This window comes from Falco punctatus, assembly GCF_963210335.1.
Source record: "Falco punctatus genome assembly, chromosome: 1".
Classification (NCBI taxonomy): domain Eukaryota; kingdom Metazoa; phylum Chordata; class Aves; order Falconiformes; family Falconidae; genus Falco; species Falco punctatus.
Window position 1 is genome coordinate 92238910 of NC_137580.1, and position 16338 is coordinate 92255247.

At 53.4% G+C, this 16338-nt stretch overlaps 1 protein-coding gene across 2 annotated transcripts in view; it reads right to left on the reverse strand.

Annotated features, from left to right (window-relative positions):
* KSR2 (kinase suppressor of ras 2) overlaps positions 1-16338 on the reverse strand; it is an 87470-nt gene that overhangs the window by 40903 nt on the left and 30229 nt on the right. For both annotated transcript variants that reach the window (XM_080365780.1, XM_080365779.1), the window contains 5 exons: positions 14193-14374; positions 6247-6316; positions 5477-5560; positions 3027-3094; positions 1349-1467 (listed from right to left, as the gene is read on the reverse strand). In XM_080365780.1, the coding sequence (XP_080221906.1) occupies positions 1349-1467; positions 3027-3094; positions 5477-5560; positions 6247-6316; positions 14193-14374 (523 nt within the window). The remainder of the gene's footprint in view (positions 1-1348; positions 1468-3026; positions 3095-5476; positions 5561-6246; positions 6317-14192; positions 14375-16338) is intronic.

Genomic DNA, 16338 nt, shown 5'->3' on the forward strand with positions numbered 1-16338 from the left:
CTAACGCATCTCTGTTTCTTCTGCATACCTGCAGTAGCTCTCCAACCTCAAAAAGGAATTTGCACCACCCCATAACAACAGATCAGAGCAGATCATTACACTAAAGGTACCCCAAGAGATTTAGGTTTAAAAACTGCATCCAAGAGAGCATCATCTGGTACCCAGCCTTTACCGACAGGCAGAAGATGCTGAGGCCCAGGAGGAGCTGGGGGGTCCTGCCAGGCTTTGATGTCCTGTTCCCCATCACACCACGGATCTCCCTCCCTTTGAGCACTTCCAGCCTGCAAACACCCCACCCTGCACTACCTCCGGCCGCCAGAGAGAAATTTTCCACTGAAGGCAACGGGCTCTAAATTTCATTAAAAATAACCCCATGCCAGTTTGATCGCTGTTAATGCAGGGCAGAAGCAAGAGAGCCAGGTGCACTGCCAGGTCTGACTTGACCAGCTTTGCCAGGGACACAATCAAATTCTGGGCTTGTTTTATCTGTAACAATAAATCTGTTATTTACAGAAGTCTCAGGTAGTAGCAGAGACCTCAAACCACCTCAAATTCAGCTTACACCTGGAGACTGAGAGGCCACAATGGAGCAGGACTGGTGGGACACAGGCTATTTCGAAAGTGCTGATCCCATTTTATTGTTAACAGAAATAATCTCGGTGGATGCATCCCACGCTGGGAAACCCAAGGGGTGAGGGGTTCACTGCTCTGCTCACAGCGCAGCTCATCCTGCCTCAACACCAAGCTCACCCTCACTCTGCTCCTTGAATTAACACTAGTCCATGGGATTATTTTTTTATTATTATTTAAGCCCCCAAACGGGTTTCTAGGCAGCTCCTGCCCACTAGCTGACACACACATCAGTCCCATGGGTGTGGATGTGCCTGGACACCCACGGACACACCTGCAAGGCTTGGTCCTAGCAGATGTCTGAGGGGCTGGGAGATGTCCCATCCTGGGGACAACTCACCCGTCCCCTCCTGCCCCAAACACAAGGTCAGGGCATGGCCCCTTTTGCTCTCCAATTCCTTCTTTTAGAAATTACCCTCTGAGCCGTGCTCCCACCCAGCAAACAGGACTGATGCTCCTAAAGGACATGCCCTGAGAAAGCTGCTGCTCTTCCTGCAAGGAGCATCCCCGTTGGGAAAGCTGAGGCAAACAGGGTGGCTCAAGCAACCCAGCTCAGGTGGCATTTGAAAATACCGCTGGATTTGGCCCCTTGTCTGCAAGAGCACCAGCTGCACGTGAAGAACCAGCAAAAGCTGCTAATATTTCAGCGACACGTGGCCGGTCCCCTCTGGTGGGGGTGGGTGCGGAGGGGGTGTGCAGGGCTGGCGGAGCAGCTCACCTTGTTGAGTTTGTTGGTTTTAGGGAGCGTCTGGCTGACGTGCAGGTCCGAATACCTGGGAGGTTTCCTTAAGGGGTTGTTGATATCGCAGGGCACCGACTCTGTCCGGACTAACCTTGCTGGATTAAGAAGGGAGAGAGGGGAAAAGGGAGTGGAGAGGAGGGGGAGAGAGACGGGGAGACATCAAAGCTTCGAAGGAACACTTGGGGTCACCCTGCACTTGCAAACCGTTCTTGAATCACTCTCCAAAGCAATCCCCCGCAGCACCTCAGCCACTCGGCTCCTGCCCCAGGATGCAGCCAGCCTTTGGGCACCCCCCTGCACCCCAGCTACAGCCAACCCCCACCCCAGGACGTGGGGGACTTAGAGCCCCCCGTGGTGGGATGCAAACTGCACCCTTCTGCCCCTGCCAAGAGGCTGCAGTTTGGGGAGGCTCAGCAGCTGCCACAGCCACGCCGGGGGGGCAGCCAGCACTGGGAGGAGGCACCATCCTCTTCCTCACTGCAGCTTTTCAGGGAGAGGAGAAGGAGCTGGCTGAGAGTGCTCCGCTCTCAGCAGGAAGATTGGTGGTTGTTTTTTTTTGGGGGGGTGGGGGGTGGGAAAGCCAGCCTGCAGCCCGGGGCTGGCTGCAAGACAATGTATTTAAGAGCTTTTAGGGGGGCTATTTCACTGATGCTGAGGCCACCCCAAAGCCACACTGCTCCTGTGCTAATACACACAGTGGGAAGCTCTGGCTTTAGCAACATTGCAGACCGCAGCCGTAAACTCAAATTTCTGCTCACCCCAGGAGCTCACCTGCCCCCAGCAGCATGGGACACTGCTTTCCCTGCCTCCTGGTCAGGGTTTGCAGCAGCTCAGAGCATGACAGGGGAATCTTCAGCCCCTTCCACCCAAATTTGCCACAAGAGAGGGCACAGAGGGCAGAGGGGAGGCTGCAAAATTGCTCCCCTCCAAGCCACAGCATTCCCCACTCGCCTTGCGAGGTGCCACCAGCACAATGCATTTCCCCATGACTGAACCGAGGAGTGTGGGTTTGGTGACACAGAATAACGGCCTTAAGAGCTTGAAATTCGAGGCAATAATAATTGGAAACATTTCCCTTAGGCAGTCAACAGTCCTCTGGCCATCAGAGAGCACTCAGCCAAAATCTGGAAGAAAATAGGTGGGAAGCGATGCCCGTCGTCCTGCTGCAAAGTTGTCCCTCCTTTGTGGATTTTAGGACGGGCTCTCCTGGAGGAGAGCGGGATAAGGCAGCTCCGAAAGCACCACAAGCATCCGCAGGGGCACGGCTGCATCCCCGTTGTGGGGACACCCATGCACCGACAGCGCCGTGGGAGATTTCGGGTCCCACGCATCTGCCCTAAGCTCTCAACAGTAGCAAAAGGCTAAAACCTGTTGCACTTACCCCGTGCGGTGGGGAATCTGAAAAGAAAAGGAGGCAGGGGAAGGGTGGGTGGAAGTGGTTTGCAATGCAAATCTGCCTCGCCCCGAATGGCTCGTCTCCCTATAAGCGGAAAAAACGGTGGGTAAAATTTTCACAGAGCGCCCAAGCGGTTCAGGAGCCTCCGTCCCGCCGGCCGTCAGCGAGGGTCAGGCTCCCGAATCGCCCGGGGAGCTTTTGAAAGTTTTACCTGGTGGCAACATCCACGGAGGCAGAAGGGGGAAGAAAGGCCCTTACCTCCGCGGTGGATGATCAGCAGGTGACACGGAGGGGCCTCTTTGGTGCATTTGTTGTGGCACTTGAGCCTACCAGGGAACAGAGAAAAAGGCGTGAGAAGCCAGGGCAAAGGGGATGCAGAGCATCATGGTACAGCCAGAGGGATGCGGCTGGGAGCAGAGAGCATCGCTGCAGACCGGGGACCCTTTCTCCACCCAGGAAGGTGACCTGATGTAATATTTTGGTTGTGCACAGCCCCTGGGTGCTCCCAGGGCAAGCCCTCCTGGATCCTGTGGTCCTGCAGCTTGCGCTTGGGAAGACCCGTGACTCCCAAGCCACCTTGTCGGGCTGCAGGGATAAGAAGTGGTATGGGATGCACGTCCCAGAGCATCAGGGTGGGTCGGCTGGGAGGACGCAGGGGATGCATGCCCTTGGCAAAATGAGAGCCATGGCAGGTGCATCTGTCCCAGCGGAGGGGTGCAGGAACTCCTGAGCCTGGGGGGCTGCCCAGCTCGCCCCTTTCTCTACCAGCTGTGGGGGGCAAGGCACCCACCAGCCGGCTTGAGGATGCCCAGAATTGTCACTTCTGCCAGCCTTGGCTAAAATACAAGGAGCGGAGACCTGTGCTCAGGGGAAAGCCACTTCCCTGCAACGACCATCTCGCACCAACGCTGCTTTAAGCTTAATTAAATTAAGGGGCAGCAGAGGGGGAGGAAGCAGCTGCCCTGGCTCGCTTTGGCTCCTGATGAATCTCTGCCATTGTGCCCTCCCCTCCTAGCTTTATTACCAGGACATTTAACAAAAATAACGAGAGCATTTACGGCTACATTGAATATTCTGCAGATCTTTGCCTGGTTTTGCATAGTCGGGGCAGAAGTCTACAGAGGGCTTCACCCCTGGGTCATGTATATAGGCATAAGCAGGCTCCCCCACCCCAAAACCTTCCCGTTCGTTCTCAATTAGAGATGGAAACGAGTCTCCAGCTCATGCTTTGCCGTGGTGGCCCCAGAAGAGTGGGGAGAGCCATGAGGGAAAAGGTAAAAAGGAAGGATTTAAAAAACCAAGGGTAAAGGATGGGAAAAAAAAGATGGCAGCTACAAGTCAATGAGCTGCGTAATGAAAGTTCAGAAGCCGTGCATGTTAGCTTTTATTACAAAGCTGTTCCTAGAGGGAAAGGCAGAGATTAATTTGGTATTTGATGCCTGGGGCGGTTGGGGTCTATTTGTTTGTTTTACCTGCTTGTTCCCCTCCTGTTCCCAGGGAAAGCAGCACCAGGGCCAAGGGGCTATGACAAAGCTGGTGAACCTAAATTCTTTGCATTCACCCTAACTTTTTACAACCAAGGCATTTATTTGCTCTTTTCTGAGCAGCTACAGGCAGCAGGACCAGCACAGAGCCGGAGCCACAGCATCACAGGGGCAGGTCCCAGCATCCCTCCTCCCGCACAGGGACCAGCCCCAAGCAGGCACAGCAGGCAGTGCCTGCAGGCACGAAGCTTCCAGTTGCTTGAGCATTGAATGCAATAGGAATCACCACTTTAAAATATATATATTTGATAATATCACTTCCAGAAACCCATCACCAGCTGCAGAGTAACCAGGCATTTCTTGTCCACGTTTAAAACCCAATTTGCTAACTCATCAGCATTTAATCAACAGCAACAGCAGTCGTTATCACTTCATAGCTCTAGCTAACTCAGTTACCTGCAGATGATCGGCATATTCCCAGCACCCATCCCTAGAAAAGGCAATTGCATCTCCAGAAGCAGCTTTACTAAGTGCTGATGGCTGCACGATACTGTCTAAGAGCTGGGCTCCACTGGATTTAAAGCAGTAGAAGTGGTCCCAGCCTCTGCCTCACTATCTTTTTCCAGTCCTGTCCAATTTTACAGCCAGCACGGCCCCTTTCCTTTGCACCACAGCTTAATTGCGATTTGGGATGGGTTGGCTCCACAAGTGCCACGACATTGCCAAGAAACAGAGGCCCCCAAGACTTTTGCTGCTGCAAAAATAGAGGATACAGCCCAAGGCTTCAGGCAAAACCCCTCTGATGTCCAGAGCCACCCCACAGGCAGGTGATACTCTCACTGAAGCCACTCTCAGCTCTTGGTTCAGCACATCCATCCCCCCATCTCTGCAGACAATTCCATGTGTAACCCTATAAGGTGGGTATCTATAGCCAGGCCAAGGCTGGCAGGATCTGACTCGGAGCTCTGGTGTGAGCAGAGCTGAGGTCTGGTGGGCAGCATCCTCCCCAAGGACCCCACTCCCATCCCTGGCACGCAGACCCAACCTCAGCACCATTTTGGGGTGTTTTTCACCCAATTTCACGTCTCATTAAAGCTTCCTGCAAGGATAAGTGAGCAAAAGGTTGGTTGCTCTCCCCATGCCTGAGCCTCTACCAGCAAAACCCTAGTTATCCCCCTTGCAATATTAAGGAGCAACACAAACAGCTCCGGCACCATGCCGTACTTGCAGTTTTTGCATTTTAAGCCGAACAACATTCCTTTCCCGCAGACAGTGCATGTCTGAGACATCCAGTACTTGGTGGAAAACCTGTGGAGACAAACAAGGAGAGTGGCCAGGGAGAGATGAAGTGGTGCTGCCCCACTCGTGCTCCTGCAGGAACATCTCCCAAGTCCCGATTCATCCTTTCCTTGCTGCCCTCAAATGCTGCTGCAGGTGTCAAAGCATCTTTCTAGGGATGCCAAAGCACAAATCTGAGCCCTCCTTTGGTTATACAGAACAGCACAGCCTGCTCCAAAGGGGGTCCAAGCCAGCCAGGATGGGGATTAGGCACCAGCTTGCTGCAGCTTCCCAGCTTTGCCCACCCCAGGCTGTGGCCAGAGCCCCCAAAACACCTCCCTGCCCTGGGGACCTAAGTTTCCAGCCTGTCAGAAAAGCAGCTGCCCCGCCAAACAGCAGCACTGAGGCTATTTCTAGTCCTTTTCCTTCTTGAGGTAGATATTGAAGGGCAATAATCTAGAGATAGGAAATTTGCTGGAGGTTGGCAAGGTCACGGATAATACATAGCTTTTATTGATAGCAACTCAAGCCTTATCTAAACCAAATCTGAACTGAAATGGAATTTAAATGGGCTTCTAGGACAGCACAGCACAGCACAGCACGGGAAACAGGGGGAACAGCCCCAAGCCTCCTATCCCAGACCAGAGATGGAAAGGGAGATGCTCATCCCGCGGAATCGGGGGGATTCACACGGCGCTGTGGCAGGGTTGGCATACCTGTGTTTTATCGAGTTTCCTAGATCTCGACGGGGGATCTGCGGGGACCAGCGAGGCACTGACAGCGTATCTGCAGAGATAGGAAAGACAGGGAAAACCATCAGGTGGGAATAAAGGAAAGAGCTAGGGTTCAAGCTTTTGAGGAGGGGAGCAAAGGATGTACACTAAAAATAGGCTTTGCCTGATATTTCCCCTTGGAGATGCCCCACTGGGCTCCCTTTCTGGAAAGCAAGAGGCCTCTGGCTTTGTGCCTGGGTCTGCAGGGAATTAGGGTCTCCTGTCCCCCATAACAGCCCCCAGCATCCAGTTTGGGCCAGGGAGAGAGGTGGAAGGTAACGCACCCACCCCATGTGCATGCAGAGCAGGACTGCAAAGCCATCAGAGCCACGTCATGATGTCCAAACTAGAAAGGGAGAATGAAGCCAAAACGGCAACTGCATCATTTATTAATAAGACATCATCATGTTTTCTGGCTGTGGCAGCACAAAAAGCCAAGTATCAGTCACTTGGAAGGCAATTTAACTCATATTCACATAGAAGAACAAAGTAAAAAGCAGGCTCAGTGCTCTCCTTCTAAGGGAAAAGGGGGGAGGAAGGGTAACGGGACCTTGGCTGGGTAAGGAAAAAGAGATAAGTTCATTAGCGCCAGCTGGAGTAGGCAGGTAATTAGCAGCACCGCCATGCCCGTGCTGCGCTTGGATTCCACATCCCCCTTCAGCCTCAGCAAGGGCAGAGACCCTCCTCCTCCTCCTCCTCCTGCCAGCTGCACTGGCCACAGGAGAGGTCCTGCCCTGCAGGATGCTCAGCTCCAGGGAGGGGATCTGTGCCAGGGATTCAAGGCTGGATTTTCAATAAGGGATTCGAGAGGTTTCCCAGGCACAAGCAACCAGCCCCAGCATGATGCGAGCCGAGCAGCAGACCCCAGCTGCAAGCCCAGCCGTTTGCTCAGTATGCCAGCAAATCCCTCACTAAATACGCTTTCGATATTATCCCTCAGAGTGGGGAGAACCACTGTTTGCTTTAATATCCCATTTTAATATAGCGGGCGGCAGGGTGTTTTAATTGCGCTCTCTTTCTGAAGGTTACATTTACATGCTGCTTCCCGTGCAAGGCGCTGTTAAAAGTCTTGGGAGCATCCTAAAACACATCCATCTCCAGTATCTCCTGCCAGCAGCTGCTCCGGCTCCTTCTCTTACTCTGCCGCCTCGATCCCCATCACCCCTCAGGGAGAGCCGGCAATTAAGATGTTTAAGGACTACAAAGTCAATTAAGGTAATTGCTGCCCCCAGCCTCAGGTTGGCTGTTTTACACCAGCAGTATGCCAATATTTTTGACCCATGCTTCTCACCAGCCCTTGAGACAACTCACCCCAGGCTCCTGGACCAGCATCCCTCCTGCTACCCCAATACCTGCAACCTCCTGGGCACATCCACAAGCCCCAGAGATGAAGCCCTGAAGAGCGGGACCACTCCATGCATGAGCACTGCGCCTCCCTAAATGTCATTTTCTCATCAGTAAATCATATTACACAAATAAGTCATCTCCCCCGCTCCCTGCCCCAACACCGGTCCTTGGTGAACTAAACACCCAGGCAAGAACAGCTCCTCTCCCAGAATTAAATTACAACCTCCACTTTATCAGCCACAATTTATTTCCACTAACTTTCACCTGGCCTCAATTAAATCCCACCATCCTGGGGAGGGGGAAAGGGGATGTAGGCAAAGATGGCTGAGCCTTTTAATTACTTTCTAAATGTGCTCACTGCAAAAATGTATTAAAGCATATCAGGGATTTTAACCTCCTAACAAAAAGGAGACCTATGTGATTCACGGCTAATTATGTTCATTAGAGGGAGCAATACATGAAGGATCGCAGCATTTAACAATAGCCCTTCTGTTTGCAGGATGGAAAACAAGCAAAGTGGGGCAGAAGGGCAGGGAGAGGCACCCCACTGTCGCAGGGAACAGCCCCACGGGCAGGGGGAAGTGAACTGAATTGGTGATTCTCCCCTTTAACCTGTGCAGGTGAGAAGCCCACCCAGAGAAAAAGCTGTTTCTCCCCATGCAATATTACATCAGGGTGGTGCCCAAAAGGGAAGGTGCGGATGCAGCAGGCTCCCCCGGCACGGGAGGAATACTGTCATCAAAAACCCCAAATTGCCACAATTAAGAGATTATTGCAAGAAAAAAAAAAAAGCCTTGTGGCCACAGCAGCATGTCCCACCACCCCAGGGGGACCGCTCTGTGTCATAGGGACCCCACGATGGAGAAGTACCCGACCCGAGGTGCTGCAGCCGAGCCCACGGCAGCGGGATAAGTTGACCCTCACAAGCTTTGAAGCGTGACAGCCGGCTGCCTGCCTCCCTCCCTCCATCCTCCTGCTGCTGGCAGCTCGCTGCCCCACGCTACCGACCCCGAGCTGCCCCACAGCAATTGATGTCTCCGGACCTCCCCTGCCCTAGTGTCAGTCATTACTTACATATTTATCACCAGCAACCTCCTTTATGGCTTGAAAATCAGAGCTCTCAGCCATAATTCCCCGCACAAGCATGTGAGGGCAGTTTTAGGATTCTCCCCCGCACCTCCTTCTCTGAGGTAGCATTTAATGGGCACGGGTGTAATTTCCCAGGGAAGAACACAGCTGGTACCCACTGAGCAGCCCAATGGGGACCTCCTGGCCAAGCACCCATCCCTTTTTCCCGTCTCCCCATCACCTGGAGGGACCCTCAAAGGCCAAACCCTGCTCCTCAACATGGTGACACTGCCCAGTGCCACCCCACACATCGATCCTCGCAGAGCAGCTCGAACCCCGCAGCTGGGCACCCAACGCCAGGGGATGCCACCCTCCACCCGAGCAAGCCAAAGCCTCCGCTCTTTCCTTCGCCGCAGCATCGCGCTGGCAAAGGTCACAGCTCCTGCTCCGCGCAGCACAGCTCATCCTTGAGTCAACAGCCCGTGCTTGATGGGATCAGATGCGCCAGGAGGAGAGCAGGGAAGGGGGGAAACTGCCCGGGCAGAGGGTGACAGCCGCCTCCGGTGCGTCTCTGACAGCCGACATGGGAGAAGAGCCCTGCCGCCCGGCTCCCCAGTGGTGACAGGCAGCTGTGACAGCCACCGCTGGTCCCTGAGTGGCACCCACGCACCTCGGAGGTGACGGGGACCAGGATACTGCCTTGGCCGTGACACCCTCCTCACCCCCGCTGCCATCCCGACAGCTCCTCCGTGCCTTTCAGCTGCCGGTGTGGATGTCTCCCCTTCACTCCCCAGCGGGGAGGCGGAATGCCTGGGCATTTCCTGCATGGACAAGAGCAGCCAGAGCTCCCCAGTTTCATTTATTTGGGGTTCCCACCCTCCCTGGGGCTCAGCGACCCCCCACATCCTACTGAACACACCAAGAGCCACACCTGGGGCTGGCAACCATGCTGAACCACACTGATGGGGACCAAATTTTGGCACAATATCCCCCTTCTTCATCTCCTGGCACCTTTCTGGATGCCCAGGGAATTGGTGTGAACATGTTATCCATCATAGCGACAGCCCAATAAACAAACCCTCCTCCTCCTACTACAACAAACAGCATCCGGTAATGTTCACATTATGAATGGGATGGATAAAATCGATAGAAGTGAACTTGGAAAGCATCCCGAGATGAATCACCACAAAGCCAAGGAACGGCCAGGAGACTGTGCTTGTCTGTAGATGTCCTACAGATCTGCCTTTACCCCAGGCAGCCACCAAAACACTCCCAGCACCAGCACCAGGGTGGTTGAGTCCCCTGGAGAGATTATGGGAAGACACCAGAGTACAGCCTCCTCCTGAAACAGTTCAACAATCACCTGGAAGACAACCACGACAGTTACAGCATCAGGTTTATATCTACCACCCGCACCCCAGGCAGAAATCACAGCCGGGGGGCCCATACCATGACAGTGATGGAGGATGCTGGCAGAGGTTACTGCCTGCATCATCCCAACTGGGGAGCCAAGCACACTGGCAAGCTGCTCTGCAGCAAAGGGTGCACCCAAGGGTGCAAAGTCCCTCCATGAGACACCTCAGTCCTCCCTCTGACTCTTTTTAGGGCCAAAATAGGATGGGAGAGATTCCCAACTAGCCCAGCTGCAGCAGCAACGGAACCTGCAGCAACACTCGGAGCAGCAACACCAGCAGCTTTCCCTCCCCATGATATAAAATCCACACAGGATTCTGGTTAAAAAGGGAGTCAACCTGCCCCCTCCACTAGCACACACAGCAAATATTCTGCACGCAATCGCAGCCAGGTCCAAACCCAGCAACCTCCCCGTGGTGTCCCTGTGGAAGGATGATCCAAGCGAGCTGAAATGAAACCTCAGCCCTTGCAGAGGGGACCATGCAAAGCAGCTGAAGAAGGCAGAGCTATTCTCAGAGCATCTCTCTAGGAAGAAAACAGTCACTTTATAATCCCGGCAGTTCCTCTTTGCAGCGTGACAATCCCATTTATACAGCTGAAATGTCATGTTCAGTTGCTTCACTGGCTTAAATACTTGCATTGTGATTCCCCCCGACCCTCACCCCCCCCAGTTCACAGTCTTGCAGGGTCAATTAGGCTTACCCAGACAAAGCTGTATTCTTCAGCTCTGCACAGCGCTGCTGGGGTAGGAAACCCTCTGGTGCCTCACTGCCAGCTGGAGCAGCTGGATAGCGAGGTAGCCAGCTGTGGCCAGATGTGGGCTGCAGGGAACTCCCAGCCAAGCTGCCAACATGGCCATGGAGTGCTCATACCGTGGCTTGTACTGGCAGCAGGGCAGGCTCAGGGAGGAGGAAACTGCTGATGGTCACAAAGAAATGATGCCCCACTTGGGAAGTCCCCTGCTGAAGGTGGCTTGGGCCAGGGCAGGGTTAAGGAGAAGTCTCTTCCCACAAAACCACCCCCAGCACTGGGGACGGGATGCCTGCAGAGAGGGACCACGGTCTGAATGGCACTGACTGCTTGGACACGTGCACCTTCAACGCTGGCATTGCACTCTGAGGTCCTGCCTGGTCCTTTCCAGCAGAAAGGCTGGATTTAGAGCTCCTGGATTCCCAGCGCAGGGCTTGATCCACTGAACATGATCTTGAATCCCCTTCCACCAGCCATACCTACCCTACCTAATTGGCTATTAGAAGTAAGAGAGAAGCATCCAAACTGGCATCCGATTAGGACCAGAGATGATTCAGACGGGAGCATGCTCCTGCCACAAGCAGCAAGATGCCCTGGCTGTTGAAAAGCGATCACCGAGAGACAGCCAGGGAGAAAGGGGTCTTGCCAAGGGTCGCTGGGCTCCTCCTCTGCATCTCAATCTGACAACAGCAACATTTTTTTGTTTCAGTGCTTAGGGAAGCAATTCCACAACAATCCAGAGCATACCAGGTGCTGCCATGCTGATCCCACAAGACAAAAAAGGAAGAATTAGTTTTCTGTTGGGGTTTTATAAAGGCTTAGGTACCCACAGTCATGGGGGTGGGATATTGTGGAGAACTTGGCTGCCCGACCACATCCATGCGTGAGGATGGAGAGGTCCTTGGGATGTGGAGTGGGCACGATTCACCAGCTCGCACCCTGGGTGAGCCCCATGGAGCTCATCCAGCGGCACATAGGAAACCCACTGCACTTAAAAGGCAATGAGAAATAGTGTCACCCCAGGAGATGGGTCAAGGAGTAACCCCCAAACTGTGATCAGGGCTTCTCATAGCCCTGGTACTTTGGACAAGCGAGAGCAGCAGTGAGAGGTGAGCAGGGGACCAGAGCCGGGGCAAGGCACCCAGGTCCTATAACAGCAAAATGTGGGGCATGGGGAAAGCTGCAGAGATATCTTCCCCTCCCCACAAATAAATGTGCCTCTGCACCGCTTGGCATCACTCATGGCTCTGCCAAGTAATAAACCCTGGCACCAAGCCCCATTAAGTTCCATCTCTCTCCCTATAACGCCACGCTCAGCACAGGATGCAGCCACTCTCCCTACAGGGACACAAACCAGAGAGCAAACATAGAAACAGGCAGAAGCCTGGGGTGTAGCTTGAGGACAAGGCCACTGGTATGGAAATGTTGCAGAAACACAAGAGAGCTAGAAAAACTACAATCTAGTGGGATTGTAGCACCTAATTTTCCCCACAAGTCCCCAGGAGCAAGGGTTGTGGAGCACACGGATGTGGGTCCTGCAAGAACCAAATGGTTTCACTGATGCTAAAACCTCTCAACAAGGATCAATCAACTGGCTGGTGCAACCAAACTTTTCTCTCCATGGCTCACATCTAGCCCAGAAAACAAACATTCACAGCAGCCAAGAAAGTTGGAGGGTAGAGGGAAATGAGAAGAGACACCTCTTGAGCAGCGTTAGTCACTTGATAGCCCATCACTTCTCATTGCATCACGTTCCTGTGATGCCACATTACATCAGGTTATCACACCACGGGATGTAATCCAATGCTGATGCGTGAGGAAACCTAATGCAACCAGACACAGCGGGGGCGGGTGCTGAGAATGGGTTTTATTTCTTGGTTTCTGGTCTGCTACTCCCCATCGTTCTGGCCTGCAAGTTGAACACAGCCAATGCTGCGGAGGAAATAGCAATGCAAAAATACCCCTCGCTCCAGGCAAATCTGCTGGCTTTGCCAGTGGGAGAGGCAGGGAGCTGGACATCTCCAGAAATCTCATCTCTAGACATCTCATTACCTGCCCACAGAAATCCTGCCAGGTCCCATTGTCCCCCAAAGCCAAAGAAAGGGGAGCAGAAGGATGCTAGAAATAGTTCGATGATTATTCAATGATCCCAAACCGATTGGTGTAAAAAAAAAAAAATAAAGAAAAAAAGAAATCATGGTGTTTTTGCCTTGCAGAGGGCTGGGAGAGGCATGGCTGTGGGGATGCAAGTGGGGCGAATGAGTTGCCCCATCGTACAGGCAGCCAGTGCCTGCAAAGCCGCACTCAGGGCGGCCAGCAAAGCCATTCCAGTGCTGCTTCGCACCCCCGGCGAGCAGTACAGCGAGGAGGAAAACCTGCTGGGGGGCTGGATGGGCAGGGAGGGGTGCTGCCTGCAAACCCCTTCCTCAGCCAAGAGCTGAGCAGTAAGCATGACTGGAAGAACCCAACACAAACCAGAAAGACCGCATTTTGGGAAAGCAAACAAGGGGAAAGCCTGGGGAGGGGGAAGTGGCAGAAAACCAGCCTAGATAGGGCTGGAGGAAGTTTTTAGCTGAGCAACAAGAGGCAAGGGGTGCTCACCCTCCCCGCCACAGCTCTTGGCATGCAAACCCCTCCCAGCAGCCGCCACATGTTTTCGGGGAGGGTTTTGTTTAGGCAGTGAGCCACACCTGGCTCGTAAAGGCTTCAGTTCCTGCAGAATTAATCAAGGCACCGGTCAAAGACCAGGGAACAAGGATCAGGCTGTTTCTCCCCAGCCAGCAGCAACGCCCTGGGTGAGCTCGTTGACCCAAATCCAGCCATTGAATCCCACCACCAGCATCTCCTGGAAGAGGGCAACCGCCCCCAGCAGACTCCCAGGCAGGACTGGGGCTGGCCGCTGGAATCAAGCTCCGTGGGGTCTTGCACTGGACCTGGCTGTATCGGTGCCAGCTTCACCCAACACTCCGCATCAGCTCAAAACCCTGTTAAGCAGGAGAGGTCTGAAAAGCAGCCTCCTTGTAGGAAGGTAAAACCCCTGCTGCATTTACAAAGGAGCCCTTGGAAAAGTCACTCTCAAGTGACAGCCAGCCGGTGTCACCACCCAGGCAGCATGGAAAGGCTCATGGCTTTTCCAAACCACAGCAGCCACTCAGCTGCACCCCTGGTATTGCAATAGGTGAGCGTATCTGTTTGCATAAATCAATATTCAATATGACGGTGGTTTTGTACATATACAGCCATATATAATCACATTTCCCGGCTTGTATTTGCCCAGAAGCACCCACATATCTCTAAACACTTGGACTTACTTGCTGAGAAGGTGGCTTCGGTGTGGACAGGAGGGGTGGAGGGGAGGAAAGGTGGGTACCCCACAAAGAAGGAGCGCAGGGAGCGCTCGGAGAGGAGCGGAGAGCGCTGTGCAGGGATGTTCTCACAGCTTCCCACACTATTGTGGATCTTGAGGTTCAAGGGCTTGTTCTTCTTCTTGACTCTGGAAGGAAGAAGGAGAAAAAAGGAGAGACAAGTGAAGGGCAAGAAATCGGAGGGGGATATGCTCACAAGTGGGGAGGAGGGCGCAATGTACCAAGGGACTGGTGGCACCCACAGGACGGCTGCTCATGTGGGGAGATGCACAGACCCATGTGCATGTGACAATTAGACCCACCCCAAGCTGGTGAAGGGTCTGGAGCACAAGTCTGATGAGGAGCAGCTGAGGGAACTGGGGCTGTTTAGCCTGGAGGCGCAGACACTCAGGTGGACCTTATCAATCTCTACAACCACCTGAAAGGAGAAGGTAGGTCTCTTCTCCCAGATAACAAGTGACAGGACAAGAGGAAACAGCCTCAAGTTGTGCTAGGGGAGGTTTAGATTGGATATTAGGGAAAAATTCTTCCCTGAAAGGGTGGTCAAGCATTGGCACAGGCTGACCAGGGAGGTGGTAGAATCACCATCCCTGGTTGTGTTTAAAAAATGCATAGATGTGGTGCTTAGGGACATGGTTTAGTGACGGACTTGGCAGTCCTGGGTTAACAGTTGAACCTGATGATCTTAAAGGTCTTTTCTGACCTAAATGATTCTGTGATTCTATGATTTCCCTACAAGAACTTCCAATCCTTTCCCATCACCAAAAAAGGCAAATTTCATTAAGGAACACGTTGCATTCGAGAGTTCTTCCTCTTGCAAAACCTGGCTGAAAAGGGTTGGTTGATCCAAAAGCCTCATCCTAAGCTGGCCTTATCACATCCCCAAAATCACCTACTGCCCACCAGCCCTCTGCAGGGCTGCATCACCCCTCAGTGCCCCGGCCCAAGAGATTTCCACCACAAACCCTCCTGCATGGATTTCACTGATAGCTAAAAGATGTGCTTGTGGTAATGTTCAAAACATCCTTGTGCCCCAGGTAACTGTCTTGTCCCCTGTGGGGCCAGGAGGGCTGGATGAGCTGCTGTGCCCATCACAGCTCATCTTTATAGCAGCTCAGAGGCTGCCAGCACAGGTAAGGCTTGCTCTTCAAGGCAGCCATCACACAGAGCTCATCTGCATGCCAAAACACCAGCCGTTACTACAAGCCCTGCTTCAAATGGGGGAAACTGAGGCACAGAGGGATTACCGAGCGGATTCAGACTGCTTGCTACAGCACCTAAAATCAACTTGGGCACTTGCAGTGCTGCTAAGCTCGAGAGATGCTGCTGAGCTCCAGAGATGCTGCTCTCTGTGCACCGTGGCAGAACTAGTCCTGGCTCTTTCCCACTGGGAGCGAGGCACCGGCACCCACATCACTGGCACTCTGCAGCACTCAGCGCCTGCTCCAATTTTAATGTCACTTAGTATCACCTACATCCCTTTTAGGGCCCAAGCAGGGTAACTGAGTACAAGCAAGGAGTGGACTGCAGTGTAGTGTGTCACCCAAGGCTAATGCTGTGAGTGGCCCCTGCAGAAACCCAGGGAACAGCTCACCAAGGCATAGGACCATGGTGCGGACAACCCTAAGCGCTGGGAGATGTTCATCCAAAACGAAATGCTGCAGAGCAGGGGGGAATGAGACACTCACTTCTCGCTTATCAGCCTATTTTTCCACCTGCCTTGCACCGTGACAAGGACCAGCTATCATTTTGGTGGCTTAGATGGGCCCAAAGCAGCATACAAATCTGAAGGATTTGCAATGCAGACCAACACCGACAGCTCACAGGAGCTGGGCTGCAGGTTTCTGGCACACTAAGCCTTTCTGGTTCAGCCGCTCCCACCCTGGCCATGGTGCAATAGGGCCAGGTAGAGAAGAGCATCATCTGCCTGGCCCCAAAGCAGTCTCTGGGAAAGGCAGCTCAGCCCTTTTGGAGATTTAGAGGATTTGGGGCAGAGATCCCCTTCCAAGCATGGAGCAGGCAGTGCCACAGCTCACAGTCATCAAGGAACCCCCTGCCCCCCCAGCAGCACAGCTCACAAACAGCTGGAGGT